Source organism: Cervus elaphus, chromosome 18 (assembly GCF_910594005.1).
Source record: "Cervus elaphus chromosome 18, mCerEla1.1, whole genome shotgun sequence".
In the NCBI taxonomy this organism is placed as follows: Eukaryota; Metazoa; Chordata; class Mammalia; order Artiodactyla; family Cervidae; genus Cervus; species Cervus elaphus.
In genome coordinates, this window is record NC_057832.1 from 93105050 (window position 1) to 93124950 (window position 19901).

Here is a 19901-nt window from a genome sequence, read left to right on the forward strand (position 1 = left end):
ACAGTGGTAAACAGTGGGTCCTGTGAAAGGCCTGCATTCCCCTTGAATTCCTGTGCTGACAGTGCGTCCTGAGGTTTTGTAACAGCTGGAGAATGGAGAAGGAATAACTCAGCGGGATCCAAGAGTTGAGTGCCAAGGGGCTTACACACAAGTTGATAAATCAGTACTAGAACCTCACCACATCACCTTCTGATTGATTCCATGACGTCTGAGCAGGAAGGGAGTGCTTACCATTGGCAGATGTATATGGGCCAATGTGTAGGTCCGTAAGGGTTGGCTAATTGTAGAGCTACTTTAAATTTAATCAGAAAGAGACATTAATATGGGTGGTGTACCTCTGCCAATTGTAACAGAGCCCTTCACACAGTGACCTTCCTTGGACAGTGGCAAAGGATGACTGCAAACACTCCTTCTTTTTACAAATGTATGTCTTCACTGAGTTTCCTGTTTCTTACCACCTCTGTTCCCCAGGAGCAGTATCAGTTTCTCTACAAAGCAGTCCTCAGCCTTGTGAGCACAAGGCAGGAAGAGAACCCGTCCACCTCTCTGGACAGTAACGGCGCGGCATTGGCTGATGGAAATATAGCCGAGAGCTTAGAGTCTTTAGTTTGACGTGGAAAGGGGTGAGAAGAGCCCACATGTACTGCTTCCCTCTTTCTAAAATTAGACTGGAAAATCAGTTCCGTTCTGTTATCTGTTTACTTCACATCACCTGACAGTTACTACCATGACATAGGATTCTGCTGCCAAATTTACATCATTAACAATGTGTGCCTTTTTTGCAAAACTTCTTGTAATTCACTTATTGTGTTTAAACTAAAATGATTGAAATTTACAGTATTTCTAAGAATGGAATTGTGGTATCTTTTTTTCATATTGATTTTAACAGAAAATTTCAATTTACAGATACTAGGAATTCCCAACTAGAATTCCCAAACAGAAAACATGTTTGTTTTTAGTGTCAAATTTTTAGCTGTATTTGTAGCAATCATCAAGTTTGCTAGAAATATAACTTTTAATATAGTATACTGTAAATAAAACACCCTGTTCCCTACGATATTCAACATTTTACAACTGCAGTATTCACCTAATGTAGAAATAATCTAATACTTACTGTAAATACTGCTCTAGTGTCTCCATGGACCAAATTTATATTTATAATTGTAGATTTTTATATTTTACTACTGAGTCAGTTTTCTAGTTCTGTGTAATTGTTTAGTTTAATGATGCAGCTCATTATCTGGTCTTACTCTGTGAGTCTTCTTGATATTGTTTTGTGTTGTGATTAACTGTTTTAGCATGTAATTTTAACTTTTATGGAAAATAAAAATACATTTGTTTTGAAGGAAGATGTTTTTATGAGAATAACACCTTACCTGACATTGTTTAAATGGTTTTTATCCAAGGCATTGCAAAAATAAATATAAATATCACCATCAGTTTGTGTTTGCTTGTGGAATACTGAGGCATATGTAGAAGAAAATTATGGATATGTTCCCTCTGAAATGATGGATGTAAAAAAAGGTTGATGGGATGGGACAGTGTATAGAGTTGATTCCCAAACTGTGCAGTAAGGCACACAGGAAACTCAGAATTGAACATCTGAGGACAGCAGAGCAATGTGTACTAACACAGCACAATTACCCCATTACATTACTTGGTTCTTGTTATTCAGTCACTCAGCTGTGTCTGACTCTTTGTGACCGCATGGACTGTATGCCACCCGGCTCCTCTGTCCATGAAATTCTCCAGGCAAGAATACTGCAGTGGGTAGCCATTCACTTCTCCAGGGGATATTCCCGACCCAGGGATCGAACCTGGATCTCCTGCAGAGCAGGCAGATTCTTTACTGTTTGAGCCACTAGGAAGCTTCAAGTTAGGACTTAACTCTGTGTTTTGTATTTCTTGCTAATTAAGTAAAATTAAGAATGAGTGTTAGGACTAAAAAAAAAATTGGAAATAGGAAGTTGTTAGACTAGCTGCCAGTGACTAACAAATATTTCTTCAGAACAGGCAGTTTTTCTCACTGGATCCTTTCCAATAGAATTCAAGTCTGGTCAATATATTTCCAATATAATCGCCAAATGTAAACCATGGTAAAGAAGACTAATCTATACAAAAGATAAGAGTAGCTACCTGCATGGCTATGCAAATTGTTCATTGCATCTACTGGGGAGCTAATCAAAGCACAGACATTGAATGTTTATTAGGATATGTATTTAATAAGATTAATACTTATTATGATGTTATGATTAATATTATGACTTTTTCCATTAGATGATAAGTAAAGTGTATTGTTCTAATTTACATATTTGATGACAATTTTTTGACAGAAGTACCTAGGAGTACTTTTCTCTAATTCTCAAAAAGGCCTCATTTGGGCTAGTGGTGACCCTAACAACCCATGGTAAGGGAGGTTTTATAAATCAGAGTTCTTCCCAAATTTTATAAAGTATCTTGGGTTTTTGAATGCTGATCAAATTTCAGTAGTATGTCTTGTCACTTTAGGCAAGTCATTTAACTTTGTGAGACATATTTTCTCTTCTGTAAAGTCAGAGCTGGCCTAATGATCATTTTGGTCTGTTCTTCACTATAACCACTTTACAACTCTCCTTATGGAGCAGATACATCTATGACTTCCCTGAGAGGAATGGAACCTTGAGGAGTCTTCCAAATGTATCCAAAAGATTGAAAAATATCTCAGAGCTAAAATATCATTATATTTAATGTAAATTTCAAACAAATTGTTATTGAAAAGAGTATTGCACACAAAAAAAGAAAAACTAGTGTTTTTGAACATCTACTAGACATCAAGCTTTAACATTCTCTCAGAACCTTTATAACCATGCTGTGGCTTATTGTTGTCCTCAGTTTGTGGAAAAGGAAAGAGCTAGTATGTGGCAGAAACAATCACACTGCTTCTCAGAGGAACTTCTAGTGTCTCATGAATCTAGGACAAGGTAAACTGGAAATATAAATACCAGTATTGTCTGGAGGAGGCCAAAAAAGGTAGAAAAATCTGGAAGATGTGAGCATTAAGCCTATCAAAAGATTTAGACCAGGGATTCACAAATGTAGCTCAAGGGCTGAATGCTCATAGTTGTAATCTATCCATCCATACCCAGATCCTACCACCACCACCTTTACTGCTGAAATCCTTGCTGGACGGCTTTAATTGGAGGATAATTGCTTTACAGTGTTGTGTTGGTTTCTGCTGAACAACACGGATCAGTCATAACTATATACTATAGTTATGACTATATGTGTATATGTGTGTGTACATATATGTGTATAGCCCCTCCCTCTTGAGCCTCCCCCCATCCCACCTCTAAGTCATCACAGAGCCCTGAGCTGAGCTCCCTGTGCTACACAGCAACTTCCCACTAGCTAGCTATTTTACACACACATGGATATATGTCAATACTACTCTCGCCAATTTGTCCCATCCTCTCCTTCCCCCGCTGTGTCCCCACAACTGTTCTCTACGTTGGCGTCTCTCTTTCTGTCTTGCAGATAGGCTCATCAGTACCATTTTTCTAGATTCCATCTGTATGCTTTAGTATATGACTTGTTATTGAGAGCCAATGCAGTGTTTCTATCTACTTTACTCAAGCTCACTGACATTTCCTTTTCTAGCACTAGATCCGCCTCTTCAGTCCTACCCCTTTATCACTTAAAGCCCAAACCAGTTGCTATATTATCTTAGTGGGTTCCCCCTCCCACCCAAGGTGCTAGTTCCCTAGTTCCCATGTCATCTGAGTGCTCTTCCAGACTGCAAGTGGAGTCAATGCAACACAACCATTGTTGATGCTCAGTTGCCCAGTCGTGTCTGACTCCCTGTGACCCCATGGACTGCAGCATGCCAGGCTTCCCTGTCCTTCAACCATCTGCTGGAGCTTGCTCAAACTCATTGAGTTGGTGATGCCATCCAATCATCTTGTTCTCTGTTATCTCCTTCTCTTCTGTCTTCCATCTTTCCCAGCATCATGGTCTTTTCCAGTGAGTCAGCTCTTCACATCAGGTGGCCAAAGTATTGAAGCTTCAGCTTCAGCATCAGTCCTTCCAATGAATATTCAACACAAGCATTATCTCCTAACTGATTATGTTAAAATCAATGTTGTGATTTTAAAAAAACTGCCACAACAGATATGCCTTTACTTACTTATAGATTATTGATCTCTACATAATTATTTTTGACAGGTGGGCCCAGGCCTTAATCAACTTTGATCCTTTTCAAATAGCATAGATATTTTCTCAACTGCCATATGTCCCTAGTATCATACCTGCTTATTTTGACAGCAGAATTAGTTTCATATGCCAGAATATGAGCACAGTCCCTCAGAAGGTTTAATTTATAATCCCTCAACATAAGCATTTTTCCTTCAAGGAGAAAAATAAAGTTTTATTTGTACAACTTGATAAATAATTCTCACCCCATACAATTCACACAAAGTGCACAATTCGATGGTTTTTAGTATAGTCACAGAGTAGTACCTCCATTACCACAAAATCAATTCTATAACATTTTCATCATCTCCCTCCCCAAAACCCCAAATTCATTAGCAGTCACTCCCACTTCTCCCCAACATTCCCCGGCCCTAGGCAATCACTAATCTACTTTCTCCATATAGAGATTTGACAGTTCTGGACATTCCATACAAATGAAATCACACAATATGTGGCTTTTCCTGCCTGGCTTCTTTCACTTGAAGTTTATCCACGTCATGGCATGTATCAGTACCCAGTTTCTTTTTAATTGCTGAATAATATTCCATTGTCTGGATATGCCACATTTTGTTTATTATTTGATGGGTATTTGACTTGTTTTGATTTCTGGCTGTTACGAATAATGCTACTATAAACATCTGTTTACAAGTTGTGTGGATGCATTTTCATTTTTTCTATACCTAAGAGTGGAATTACTGGATAATATGATGAAAGTGAAGTCGCTCAGTCGTGTTCAATTCTTTGCGACCCCATGGACTGTAGCATACCAGGCTCCTCCATCCATGGGATTTTCCAGGCAAAGGTACTGGAGTGGGTTGCCATTCCCTTCTCCAGAGGATCTTCCCGACCTAGGGATCGAACCCAGGTCTCCCACATTGCAGGCAGATGCTTTAGTGTCTGAGCCACCAGGGAAGCCTCACCCTTCACCAGGGACAACATGATAACTCTGTGTTTAACCATTTGAGGAACTGCCAAACTGTTTCTCCAAGCAGCCGTACCATTTTGTATTTCCACCAGCAGTTTATGAGGGTTCCAACTTCTCCACATTTTCACCAACACTTACTATTTTTTCATAATAGCTATCCAGGTGACGTTGAAGTGCTATCTCATTGTAGACTTGACTTCTATTTCCCTGATAGCTAACATGTGCTAAGCATCTTTTCATGTGCTTAGCGGCCTTTTGTATATCTTCTTTTGAGAACTGTCAATTCTGATCCTTTATCCTTTTTTTAAAATTAGGCTCTTTTACTTTTTATTGAATACAATAGTTCTCTATCTATTCACGTTCTTCTCTTACCTGATATATAATTTGCAAACAGTTTCTCATTATGTGGGTTGTCTTTTGCCTTCTTGATGGTATTCTTAAGAGCACAGAATGTTTTAATCATGATGGTATCCAATTTATCTATTTTCTTCCTTTTGTTGCTCGTGCTTTGGTGTCATTTATTTCAGAAACCATGGCCTAATCCAAGGTCAGGAAGATTTACACCTGTGATTTCATCAAAAGTGTTACAATGTTTGCTCTTATATTTAGGTATTTGGTCCATTTTGAGATAATTTTTAAATGTGTTGTGAGGTAGGGAGTCCAACTTTATTCTCTTGCATGTGGGTATCCAGTTGTTTCAGCACCATTTGATGAAAAGACTATTTTTCTCAACTGAATTGTCTTAGCACCTTTTTCAAAAGTCAATAAGCATTATTTCTGAACTCTCATTCTATCTACACATTTTTTAGAATTGTTTTCTTAGTATCATTTTTGCTTTATTAATTGATACTGCATACCAGTACAATTTTTGAATGTTAATCTTGTATCCTGCAACTGATGAACTCGTGTATTAGATCTAATGTTTTCTTAGATTATTCTTTTGCATTTTCTATGTATAAGATTATGCCATCTGCAAACAGAGATAGTTTTACATCTTCCTTTCTCATATAGATGCCTTTTATTTCATTTTCTTGCCTAATTGCCCCATCTAGACCCTCCAGTACAAGCTGAATAGAAATGGCATGAGTGTACACCTCGTTTTGTCCCTGATTTCAGGGGAGACTCCATCAGTCTTTCATCATTAAGTATGATACTGGCTCTGGGGTTTTCATGGATACTCTTTATCAGGTTAAAGAATTCCCTTCTATTCCTAGTTTGTTGAGTGTTTTTTATCACAAAAGGATGTTGGATTCTTTTCCTGTGCCTAATGAGCTGATCCTGTAGATTTTGATTTAATCTTACCTATTCCTTTTCTAAACATTAAAGAGGAAACTATCAGAAATGTCACTTTCTTAAATCATAATTTTACAAGAAGGCACAAAATAGCATTATTGCAAAAGCTTGTAGACAGGTAATCTACAAACATCCAGCTGAATCAGTCTGAAAAACAAAAGCAAAACAAAAATAAAGCTGTGTGAAGAAATTTTCTTCTTACTAAAAAGATAAAACTTCATCTGCTAATTATAGGAAAATATATTCTTGTAAGAAAAAAAGTTGCATAATAAGTTAACAAGTAGTACAAGCATTATCACTTTTACATACACATGAAAAAAATACATGATAGAATTTTTAAAGTTCTCTGATAATTACTGGCATCTCTTGTAACAAATGTTTTCATATTAAAATAGAGATTTATATTTCAAAAACACAATTGTATTGACATATCAAAACATATCATGCTTTATGTTTTAAAATATCACATTAACAAGCATGTTTGCTGCACAGAAGTTCAGAGCTGTGTTGGCTGGGACGATAAAAACAAAATATAATACTCAATTATAGTTTGATTGTGCTCTGTGTAGTATACATAATGCCTTCTGCTTTAATTCGCTCCAATATTGGTCCATAGATCTCCTTTGAAAAGGGTCCCATCAGGCCTTTAGCTTGAATTTCACCTAGAAGAAAATAAGTTTGAAGTTACCATTTTAAAGGTGGTAAGAAAGGTTAATTTCTACAGCAAGAATCACCATATAGCAGTAAACTCCAAGTTAATGAATTGTTGGCAGCTTAAGGATTTTTTTTTAATAGCAGCTTAAATATCTCCTATTAAATTATTACATAGTGATTACACTGTAAGGAAAAGGGTTTCATGGAAAGCACAGCTGAATTTAGGGACTGAGACTGAATTTATACATCTAACTGCATTAACTACCAGATCAGAGAAATAAGTATAAGAAGAAAGAAAACTTGTCAACCTAACTGGTCTGATTTGCTGATGTCATTTTTTAACACTGACACAATGAAATTAAACCAATCTGAGGGAATTCCCTGGCAGTTCAGTGGTTAAGACTCCACACTTCCACTGCAGGGGGCATAGGTTCGATTCCCAGCCTGGAAACTTAGATCCTACATGCTGCACGGTGTGGCCAAAAAAAAAAAAATCTGAAACCAATCTGGTAACTTCGGCACTGGCATCTGTTAGGATGGCTGGAAGAATAAATTTGGGCACTTTCTTTAAAGGTCATGATGACCTCATCCCATATCACTTCTTCACTACAGTTCCTCAATAACTAGTAGGTAGTTTAATTGGATATAGACTAATATTCCCTGGTGGCTCAGTGGTAGAGAATCCACCTGCCAGTGCAGGAGACACAGGTTTGATCCCTGGCCCAGGAAGATCCCCTGGAGAAGGATAATAGCAACCCATTCCAGTATTCTTGCCTGGAAAATTCTACAGACAGGTGAGGGGGGTGGGCTGCAGTCCATAGGGTCACAAAGAGTTGGACACAGCTTAGCAACTAAACAACAATAATATGCTATATAGATATATCTTCTGTTTATTTCACAGAATGTTTTGATGTTTTTTATTCCCTTCACACCTTTATAAGGACAAAATGAGGTGTTATATTCTGAGATAATGCTTACTGAAAGCATATATGTCCTTAAAGAAAGTTGAAATTTGAATTCTTTTAGCTCAAAACATAGTGAGCATTGATAGTATGTTGAGATATGAGGATTAATAAAACATGGCTTATATTTTTGAAGATCTGGAAGTGACTACCCTCTGCTATTTCAGTGTTACCACTCCCAAAATACAAAAAAGAAAAAAAAAAAAAGGAAAGGAAAGAAAAGAAGGCAATTAATATTCCCTGGGGACCCCTTCTATGTGGTAGGAGGTTTATGTATTATTTCACTTCAGTGTTATACAACCCTATGAATTAGTGAAGAAGTTTCCCCACTTTACAGATGAAGGAACTCTGATGCAGAGATTCTAAGTAACTGGCATTCCATCACTCAGCCATCTTGGGGCTTACTTGGAACAGAAATCAGGTCTAACTCCAAAGCCCATGTTTTTTACTCATCACAGGGTGATCTCCCAGTCAGCCAGAACTTGGATCTTCTGAACTGGCTCACTTTTAGTGAAAGCCAGTGTCATACTGAAGACTAATTATTTGATTAGTCTTGATGTCATCCAGGTGTTGAATGACTTGGAGATAATATGGAGACAGACTTGGTCCTTCAACGAAAGAACTTACCATCAAGTAACATCTTGGCTGCCATGGCAGTGGGTAACCCCACGGTTTTAGCCATGGCTGAGAAACCATTGACATCACCATAAACCACAAGATCAATAGTTTTATTTTCTAAATGTCCAGAAGGATGTCTGATTCCAAAGCTGTCTCTCATCACAATCATATCTTTCTCTCCAGGACCTTAAAATTAATAAATATACATTTGACAATATCATTATCATTACAACTCCAATACTGTATTTCATCCCCCTGCTCCTCCCCTTCTGCTTTCAAGTTTTCCTTCCTATTATGTGTATCCTTAAATAATTAGATATACTGCTTTGTAGCCCAAAGGACAAATTAAAAATTCAAGGAAACGATAACTCTGACCAGATTCCTCTGTCCAGACTGGTCTCACTGTAACCCCGTTACAGACATGAGCGTACTGCTGGAGAGGCCATCCTCTCTCTTCCCCAGAATGCTGCCTCAGCACTCCCTTAATGTGTCAGAAATTAAAAGCAAAACGAATAATGGTTCCCTTGGCCGTATTTTCAAGTTCACTCTTACTTGGTAGTTTTCTTATTCTTCCCTCTGGAGAAACAGCCCTAGTGCTCTTTCCCTCACATCATGTTTGCCCATTCCCACTGTGTAACTCCTGCCCTCCAATCTAATTCACTGGCTCTTAAGATCCTTCTTCTGGGATGTTCGGCTCATAGCCCATGGCCTACCATAGGAAAGCTTCACAGCCAGATGCTTGGAGAGGGCATCCACGAGAGACTCGGCCTGAGGGACTTGTTCATCCCCGAGTAGGCCCAACCTGCGAAGAGTAAGAGATGGCTGCGTTAATTCCAAGTCCTACATATATGCTCACTTGGGAAGCAGAAGGGAACACTCATTGGATTTCATCTTGAAAGGGCAGAATCGTAAGAGGACAGCTCAAGTTATAGGACTCCCAAGTTACTGTAAAATAATAACAGTAATGTTTCCACCTTTAGAATCATCCCCAGACCCTCCCACGAGTGCTGCCTGGAGCCAGACCAGACACACGGTCAGTGCACACTCTTGCCAAGCTTCTCCTGAGATTAACTTATAGGTTGCTTGTCCCATGTGAAGGGACCAGCAGAATGTGTCACGACCAGGTGAATAAGTATTTTAAAGTAGTTAAAGAAGAGTGGGAGAATCTCCTACAGGAGAGAAAAAAATGCCCCACCTTTCTCGAAAACTGAGTAGTGATGTTTCTCAAAAATAAGTATTTCCCAAGTTATAATTGCCATTGAATTCCTCTCTCTACCTACTTTTTAATCCCCATATGAACATAGTATGTGGTAATCTCTCTACAACGGGCCAACTTTAGAGCAGCAAATTCATCAAAGACAATGTGAAATGTCTGTTCCTATCTTGACCTTTCTTTGACTAGAAAGAACTAAGTGATCATTGATCCAGTATTTTACTCTAGGTTGACTGGTGCGTGCCTACCATTCGAGAGCCTCCAGCTGGGTTGTGTCTCCTCCTAGTTTCTTAAAGACAGCTTCCTTAAGCACATCACATTTGGAAGAGGATGAAATCCCAACTAGATCACAGAGGAGTTCTTTCTGGTTAGAAAAACAAAGATACAACTTCTAAGTTCCAAATAAAATAAAAAAATAAGTTTAGAGATTATCCTAGGAAGACACTGGACCTCAAATTTTAAATTAGAGATAATTAAAAACAGTAAATTGTGGTGCACACATGTGCATACACATGTCTGCAAACCACATCAATAAATGCATGGTATTTTAGAATGATATTTCAGCGATAAAAATGAGTCATAACACCAAATCAACACCAAAAGAGTAATATCATATTTACGATCAGTTTGCCTGCCTTTGCAGATCCTCTTCATCACCTTTCACCCATTATCCCTTGCCCTCCAGAAGTCTAGGATTTGGTATTCTTGTTTTGGCCAGGATAGAGTGGAAGGATCTTTGCTGTGGTTGCTAGTGGCAACCACGATTCTTTTGTAAGTTCAGGAAATGAGGGAGATTGTGCAGATAATAAAATCTCAAAGGAAGAACAGTTAAACGGTGGTCATAGCTTTTTCCACTTTCTAAACAAGACTTTCTCCAGGCTCTGCTCTGGATTAAAAATCAACAAGCTTGCTCGGCAAAGGAAGGAGAAGATGGGACAGATGGGGAGATTGGAGATATATATATATATATATATATATATATATATATATATATACACACACACACACACACACACTATATATACACTACTGTGTGTAAAATATACCGAGCAGGAAGGTGCTCTGTGATGACCTGGGTGGGGGGATGGGGGTTGGTAGGGAGGGACAACAGGGAGAGGATATATGTATATGCGTAGCTGATTTACTTTGCTGTGCAGCAGAAACTAACACAACACTATAAGGCAATTATCCTCCAATTAAAAATCAAAAACCTTCCCACAAAGAGGAAAAAAAAAAAAAAACTAGTTCACAGACCAAATTGAGCTCACCACCCGGTTTTGTAAATAACAACGTTTATTGAAACATAGTCACGCTCATTTTTTTATGAGCAGTCTGAACTGAGTAGTCTGACAGAGACCATGTGACCCATAAAAGCCTAAAAAAGTTACAGTCTGGTCTTTTATCAAAAAAACAGTTTGCCAGCCCCTGTTCTAGACTGTAGCTGCCAAGATAAGGGGACCAGCCCCAAGAATGCTTGTACCAACCTTCCCAGTCAAATTGCCTCAATATCAGATTCATTCCATGGATGTTTATTCACTTCTGTTCAACAAGTTAATTTATAAAAGCTGAAACTTGGATTGAAAAAACTCTCATATATACAAAAAATGAGAATTTAAAAGCAACCAGCTAACAGGAATACCACAGCTTCACTGGGAAACTTATGGGATTAGCAGTACAGATTCTTATCTCCTTGGAACAGATTTCTGGCATCTCTATTGAAATATGGGCATGTTAATTTAAATTGGATGACCAGTTGGTAACAAACTAATTCTTGGCAGTTAGTGGAAGTTTTATTTTCCATGCAGTTCCAAGTCTCCAAAGTCCCTTCTAACCCTGAGACTCTAGGATTTAAATGCAATACAGATATGTACATAAACTCAGGACTTAAAAACTCAAATTCCTCATGGTTACAAATGGTCAAATGAAAGGCCTAATTCGGGCATTGGGAATCAGTTCTGTAATACCACCAGGAGTTCTCCTGCCTTCCCAGGTTCAGGAGGCCCTAGTTTAACTCTTGTCAGTGAGGCCAGCACTTAGACAAGCGACAGAGCCCAGAGCCCAACGCAGAGGGCAAGCCCATCTCTGCTCAGGGCTGAGGGGGCAATCAAGTGGTACAAGTTGCTACAGGAAATAGGCCCCATGGGTCAGCCTCCACGTCCCCTCCATCTCCCAAAACAGTGAAGGGAAAGGGGGCTTTGGGACTAGGACTTAACTTCTGCACATAAACCATAGGATGGGTTCTTGGCTGGTCAAAACCCAGGTTCAAACCTGACCATTTCAGAGGGCATTTCTGAAGAGCAGCAGCCAAGGTGTAATTCCAGAGTCACTCACCCAGGTGAGCGGATTGGCATCAGGTCGAAGGGCAGGAAACGCATCTCTGTTTATGAGACCCAATTTCACAAATCCACTCAAAGCTTTGGCATACCCCTGTAACAAGAGTTGGTAAGCAACACATGAAAATGTCTTTAAAATTGTTTTTTAATTCTTTTGAAAAGAAGAATCTATCTTCATAATTCATTTCAAAAACAGGCAAAAGATAGCCATTTGTATGCTAGCATTGATGCAGCCACCCTTTGGTTCAAACCAAAATCAGTAGTGTAAAAACCATTCCACTGGTTTACTTAAGAGAACTTGTGAAACAAGGTCTTTACTTTTTCTAGGTAACATGTGAGTGGTGCTTTTTTGCAAATTTCCTCTTGTGTTACACATTCAAGTCAGCAGAATTATATTTAACAGAACAGTTGTTCTCTCTTTTTAATGGAAGAAGGAGCATGTAAGAACATCCCCCAAAGCAGAAAATACATTCCACTCATTGAGTCATTATTCTAATGCAAATAAGGGGCAGGGGAAAAGGTAGGAGTTTGAAATTTCTAAAATGTCACCACTGATAAAAATTCCTCATGGGTCTTTCATTCTTGTAGGACAGGCCAAAGTTCTAGGCATGAAACCCATGCCAATACACCCCTCCAGCCTGACCCACTAATGATCTTCTCCACCACTCACATTCCCTAAATAAGCCGCTGGGCTCTTCCAGAGACATGGGCCTTGGTGCACACTGGGCCTGTGCCTGGAATGTGGTAACACCTCTTTCTCACCTATGAAATGTTTGCTCCTAAGACCCAGTTCAGCGCATCTGAACTTACTGCTAGGTAAGTGGGCACTCCCTTCTGCTCTGGATTCCTGCAGTATTTTGTGCATACCTCTACAGTGGCACTTAACACAAACTGTAATTCATTGTCTATTCAGCTGCTCAACTGTAAGCACAGAAAGTGTGTGTGTCCTTCATCCCCATGCCCTCAGCCCATCATCCATCATCCAGTATGCTAAAAAAACAAAAACAAATGGCAGGATGCATGGATTCTGAATGATAATAAAGCGAAGGAAGATCATAATGTATGTTCTCTTGTGAGCAAATCATGGTGGGAGGAGGGGGGAATGAGAAAGTCAAAATAAGGGGCTTTAAAGCCACCGCAGTTAGAGAGAAACAGAGAGAGAGAGAATAGAAGGATGAGGAGGAAGAGAAGAAGAGGAGGAAGAAGAGAAAGGCAGGATGTTATTTCAGAAAGCAATAAAATTATTAAGATATAGTTTCTGTCGCCACTGGATATTTCACCATTTAATGTGTGGATTTTCACATTTCTGAAAAGCTGTACTACTCAAACTGTTCAAAGGTTACTAATTAAAGAATTCACATTCATTTGCTCTAACCCAATGTAAATATAGTTCAAAGAGGAGAAACAAAAAAGCAGTAACTCCAGCTTGGTTCTAGGACCTGATAAATACTGGAGCACTTTTCTGCCAAAATCTCAGATACTGAGACATTTCTGAGCTATTTCTCAATCTCAGAAATATATTTTTATGGTGACCTCTTGAGATGAATTTATTATGTATATTCATTTATCGGTAAGTCCGTAGCAAATTGCTGTGCTTAGGGCTGAGGCCACAGAGATGAAATATGCAGGGCCCACCCATGAAGACACTGCAGTCCAGGAGAAGGGTCAGATAAGACCAATGAATGAGGCCTGGTCCATGGAGAGCAAAACCACGACCACTACAGTGGGCCGTCACAGCTCTGGGAGCACAGGAGGAGAACTCACATAGATGTGGGGGAGGGGAGTCAAGGAGAGGAGTTAAGATCCCATGAGAAGGTGATGTTAAGCTGGGTCTAGAAGGACTCATGTGATAAGCAGGTGCAGGGAAAAAGTCAAAGTCTCCCGATCACACTTGGGTGACAGGGTCTCATCTCGAACACTGGAAAGAACATTCTGGCTACCTGAAGGGTTACTGACATTGCTCAGGGTGGTGGCCCTCATGGATATGAACCCTGTGACATCTTTCATTCTCTCAGGTTTGGTGGGATGGTTCTCACCCCTACACATTCTTGAGAGCTTTAGTAAATTCTTAAATCTTCTAAAATCCTCTATTTTGGGGTCTATACATTTGGCCAGAGATTATACTTAAAGTTATCAGAAAGTCCTAACTCCTGAATCCCCTGAAAAAAATAGTCCCTACTTACTGTCTTAGAACAAGAAGAAAACAGAATCAAGAATCTGCCAGATCTGGGGAGGGCATGACTTCAATTCCCACTAGAATTTGTCCTGTGCCTAAAGGCTTATGAAACATCCATGGTTCTTCTGTCTACTTAAGATGTTATCACTGACAATTCATTTAGTTCCCAGACAGTGAGGAAATCACATTCATGAGAGCACAGGAACCAGGAAATCTCACAGGGCAGTGAGATCTGAAATCAGATCCCTAATTTTTAGAGATCTATGTATTTTAGGTATATGCTGGTTGTAGAGGGTTGAATACACACCCTTCATAATTCATGGCCACTCAGGACCTCAAAGACTTCATGTGAATCTTTGCAAATGTAATTAGTTAAGGATCTCAGTATTTAGGGTGGGTCCTAAATACAGTGACTGGTGTCCTGGCAAGAAGAGGACAGGACACAGTGACATAAGCAAGAGAAGATGATATGAAGATGGAGGCAGAGATGGGACCAATACGTCTACAAGTTAAAGAGACCAAGAACTGCCTGCAATCACTGGAGGTGAGGTGACAGTGGCAAGAGAAGGTCTCTCCCTCAAAACCTCCAGAAGACACAAACCCTGCACACACTCTGCTGAGAGGGTACATTTCTGTTGTTAAAACTTTCATAGTAATTTGTTATAACAGCCCTAGGAAACCATTATACTGATTGTCGTAATCTGGTCACACTTGTAACTATTCCTCTGTGATTCAAAAATGTGTACTGGACATTCATATTTATGGTCCTAGTATCTACACTCTATTTTGTGGTAAAAAAAAAAAAGAAAAATTTAAGATTTGCTTTGGGGAAGGTGACACTGACTACATGATCAGCTCTGGGGATGAAAAACAGGGGCCAAAGCTGACTGGCTCCTTTTTTCACACGGATCTCAGGGGCCCACGAGATAAAAACTCTACTTTTGACTGTGAAGATGTAGTTTTTCATTCTCACTGGATTTGAACCTAAGATCCTGCTACCATCCTGCCATTCTGTGAGACAGGGGACACAACCAAAGCTTGAAGGAAGGGCTGAGAGGTGAAGAGAAACCAAGTCCCTGTGAGGTCACTGGACCCCCAAACCTGAGTACACCTGAAGCTGGCCCTTCACCTGCCCCCACACTTCTCATGAGTCAAAGACTCCATTTTTGCTCCAGCCGTGTTATCTCCTGAAACAATCAATCAAAAGAGAAAACAGACTCCAACCCGGTTTATCATCTTAATTATTTTGATTATGAAGAAAAATTACACGCTTGCATTACTTACATCAAAACAGGCAACCTGTTCATCTCAAATAGAGCCACTTACCTTGTACCTCAGTGTCCCTCGTAATAAAGTGTGAGCAGATGGAATGCCATAAATCTCAGCGTACTTTGTACTGTCTCTGTTAGGATAACCTTCCAAATTTAAGCCAGGGAAATAATCCATGGGAGTGACTGAATCCAGAAAGGAGACACCTCCTGCAGCACTCACAACCTGGGGAACATTGAAAAGGCACCTGTGGAGTTAAAACAGTGTATTCTCTCTTTGGACTTATCTATATCTTTTGTGTAAAAAAAAAATCAGCTTTTACCAAAAAAAAAGCAATAGATGATTTGAAAAAAATATTTTAATGGCTTCCCTGGTGGCTCAGGTGGTAAGGAATCCACCTGCAACAAGGAGACCTGGGTTCAATCCCTGGGTTGGGAAGATCCCCTGGAGGAGGGCATGCAACCCACTCCAGTATTCTTGCCTGGAGAATCCCATGGACAGAGGAGCCTGGAGGGTTACACAGTCCATGGGGTCGCAAAGAGTCAGACACGGCTGAGGAACTAACACTCACCCTGGTCAACATCCCCTGTTCAACCTGTTCCACTAATAACTGAATTCACAAGGCCATTGTTCCCCCCAGCTTTAAAATCTGACTTAAAGCATTTCGTTTTTTACTAAGATCTTGTTTCTGATTTCTCCTCGCCCCTGGATAAGATGACACTGAATTATGTCCCCTAGAGTTCTGTTTTTAAATAGGCAGCACGCGGTAAGAACAGATACTCAAGGTGACTTCTGTGTTCACATAGAAATACCATATTCTCTGTTCTTTCGTTTCACTCCCATCCCCCTTCTTGAATGCTGCATCAGGTACCATTCACATCCATCCACACCTGGCATTTACAGAGCACTTGCTATGTGTGTGCCAGGATGGCACCTGGGAATAGGACAGTGATGAATAAGACTCAGCTCCTGCTTCCATGCACTCCTTTCTTCACTGAACAAACCTTTACTTAATGTCCATCAAGATCCGGGAACAGCACTAGAGCAGCAATAAGACACTCACAGCCAAGACCAGTCAACCAGCCTGTGGATGCTGGGAAAGGGAGTGGGGGAGACGCCCTCTCATAAGGACAATGCAATGAACACACAGTGAGACTCCAAAAAATAAATAAATAAAAATTCTACCTCCTGATCTTCCTGCTGGTGAGAAATTACAACACTAATCCCAATCTCTTCTGGTGTCTCAGGAACCCTCTTTCCTACATCTCTCCCTGCATTACACACAATCAAGATGCAGTGAAGTATTTTTTTTTCCCTTTCATCTTGAATAAGGGGCTAAACTCTTCTTTCAACTTGTGAGGCAGGAGATCATCCCTGAGGTCATGGAAAACATTCTGGAGTAATACAATCAGGGCTGAGCATCCTGGTGGAACTAGACTCGGTCCTGCTCCCACCCCTTGGAAACAATTTCTGACCACATCTGAGAGCTTCACAAAACAACACTATTCAAGGGAGCTGGTAATGGGCCTTCAGATGGAGTCTGCGGAATTTGCTCAAAGGAGCCTTTGGCTAAACTTAATGCTTCATGAGGTTTATTTGTAGGGAGGTTTGACGTGTATCTTGGTATGAAAGGGGAAACAGAAACATATGTATATAGAACTGAAGTCCCAGGAGGAAATGTGCAGTGCTGACCTCAGAGTCAGGCCTGGTGGGGTCTCTGCAGTCAAAGGCTCACTTTTGGGGACTTCCCTGGTGGTCCTGTAGTTAAGACTCTGCCCTGCCAATTCAGGGGGCAAGGGTTTGATCCCTGGTTGGGGAACTAAGGTTACATGCCATGAGGCATGGCTGTAGAAAAAAAAAAAAAAATAGCCTCACTTTAAAGAGCATCAAGCACCATCAAAAATTCCAAGACAGAGAACCTAAAGGAAGTGAGGAGTGCTTTTAGTTTAATTTTCTTGTGAAACTCTTCTGAACTTCACAGTAAACATTTCCCAAATGCACTTTTCTTTAAAGCAAAATTCTTCCATCAGGACTCTTAAATTTTTTAAAAGTCTAATAAATAGGCAAATGTTAACTTCTAGAGTCTTCCCACCTATCTCTCTTCTACAACCTATGGCAATTTTAAAATTTGGTTTACATATTTGAAGTTTAGGGATTTTTAAGAAAAAGTCAATAAAGAGCACTATATTCCAGCACTGTACTAGCCAGAAATAAATCAGCTGGTTCCTAAGTCCGTCATGAGATCCTTATATGGAAAATAGGGAAATATAAGCTGGATGGTAATGATCCATTTAGTGACTGAAATGGAAGCAACTGGACCCCAACATTACTGGGTAGTTTGGTATCAATTCAGAGTTGTATTTCTAGTGACCTACCATGGGATTCATTCAGAAGCCCTGTCCTGTATGACTTGGACAAGAAAGAAAGACATACTTTTCTATTTGGCAGAGAATATGCATTTTTTTCTGACTCGACAACAATTACATCCAAGATCCACTTCCAGCAGAGACACTGGCTCATTACTCACTGCTGGTGTGGGCTGCTCTAAGTGCCAGCATTCCCCATGTGTCACCCACACTGACATGTCTCCCAGCCACCAAGGACCACTGACAATAAGCTTGACTGCTAACCCAACAATACATTTAACACAAGCAGTACACAGACAAGCATTTAGGCAGGGCCCACTGTGTGCCAGGTGCCTTATATACATAACCTTCAATCCACACAATAACCCATTTTTCAGAGGTGAAAACTGAGGCTGAGACAGTCACTCAGAGGCAGATTTAAACACAGGTCTATTTGAATTTCTTTCCATGCAAAGATGGGTACAATAAAGGACAGAAATGGTATGAACCTAACAGAAGCATAAGATATTAAGAAGAGGTGGCAAGAATACACAGAATGATACAACAAAGATCTTCATGACCCAGACAACCACGAAGATGTGATCATTCACCTAGAGCCAGACATCCTGGAATGCGAAGTCAAGTGGGCCTTAGGAAACATCACTAAGAACAAAGCTAGTGGAGGTGATGAAATTCCAGTTGAGAGATTTCAAATTCTAAAAGATGATGTTGTGAAAGTGCTGCACTCAACATGCCAGCAAATTTGGAAAACTCAGCAGTGGCCACAGGACTGGAAAAGGTCAGTTTTCATTCCAATCCCAAAGAAAGGCAATGCCAAAGAATGTTCAAATTACCACACAATTGCAATCATCTCACACGCTAGCAAAGTAATGCTCAAAATTCTCCAAGCTAGGCTTCAACAGTACTTGAACTGTGAACTTCCAGATGTTCAAGCTGGATTTAGAAAAGGCAGAGGAATCAGAGATCAAATTGCTAGCATCCTTTGGATCATTGGAAAAGCGAGAGAATTCCAGAAAAAAATCTACTTCTGCTTTATTGACTATGCCAGAGCCTTTGACTGTGTGGGTCAAAACAAACTGTGGAAAATTTTTAAAGAGATGAGAATATGAGACCACCTGACTTGCCTCCTGAGAAATCTGTATATGAAGGTCAGAAAGCAACAGTTAGAACTGGATGTGGAACAACAGACTGGTTCCAAATCAGGAAAGGAGTACTTCAATGCTTATATTGTCACCCTGCTTATTTAACTCACATGCAGAGTACATCATGTGAAATGCCAGGCTGGATGAAGCACAAACTGGAATCAAGATTGCCAGTAGAAATATCAATAACCTCAGCTATGTAGAGGACACCACCCTTATGGCAGAAAGCGAAGAAGAACCAAAGAGTCTCTTGATGAAAGTGAAAGAGAGTGAAAAAGCTGACTTAAAACTCAACATTCAAAAAACTAAGATCATGGCATCTGGTCCCATCACTTCTTGGCAAATAGATGGGGAAATAATGGAAAAAGTGACAGACTTTATTTTGGGGGGCTCCAAAATCACTGCAGATGATGACTGCAGCCATGAAATTAAAAGACACTTGTTGCTTGGAAGAAAATCTATGACCAACTTAGATAGCATTATTAAAAAGCAGAGACATTACTTTGTCAACAAAGTAGTCATTGGCTATGGTTTTTCCAATAGTCATGTATGGGTGTGACAGTTGGACTATAAAGAAAGCTCAGTGCTGAAAAATTGATGCTTTTGAATTGTGGTGTTGGAGAAGACTCTTAAGAGTCCCTTGGACTGCAAGGAGATCCAGCCAGTCCATTCTAAAGGAAACCAGTCCTGAATATTCATTGGAAGGACCGATGCTGAAGCTGA

General features: G+C 39.9%; 2 protein-coding genes across 7 annotated transcripts in view; one reads left to right on the top strand and one right to left on the bottom strand.

The window, feature by feature from the left end:
* The window catches only part of PTPRZ1 (protein tyrosine phosphatase receptor type Z1), a 193830-nt gene extending 192391 nt beyond the window's left edge, over positions 1-1439 (top strand). For all 4 annotated transcript variants that reach the window (XM_043871959.1, XM_043871960.1, XM_043871962.1 and 1 more), the window contains one exon: positions 472-1439. In XM_043871959.1, coding sequence (XP_043727894.1) covers positions 472-612 — 141 coding nt within the window. In that variant the 3' untranslated portion in view covers positions 613-1439. The remainder of the gene's footprint in view (positions 1-471) is intronic.
* Positions 1440-4374: 2935 nt separating this feature from the next.
* The window catches only part of AASS (aminoadipate-semialdehyde synthase), a 72634-nt gene continuing 57107 nt past the window's right edge, over positions 4375-19901 (bottom strand). For all 3 annotated transcript variants that reach the window (XM_043871965.1, XM_043871964.1, XM_043871966.1), the window contains exons 19-24: positions 15728-15895; positions 12224-12319; positions 10141-10256; positions 9393-9481; positions 8689-8865; positions 4375-7107 (exon numbers count right to left, since the gene is read on the bottom strand). In XM_043871965.1, the coding sequence (XP_043727900.1) occupies positions 6989-7107; positions 8689-8865; positions 9393-9481; positions 10141-10256; positions 12224-12319; positions 15728-15895 (765 nt within the window). In that variant the 3' untranslated portion in view covers positions 4375-6988. The remainder of the gene's footprint in view (positions 7108-8688; positions 8866-9392; positions 9482-10140; positions 10257-12223; positions 12320-15727; positions 15896-19901) is intronic.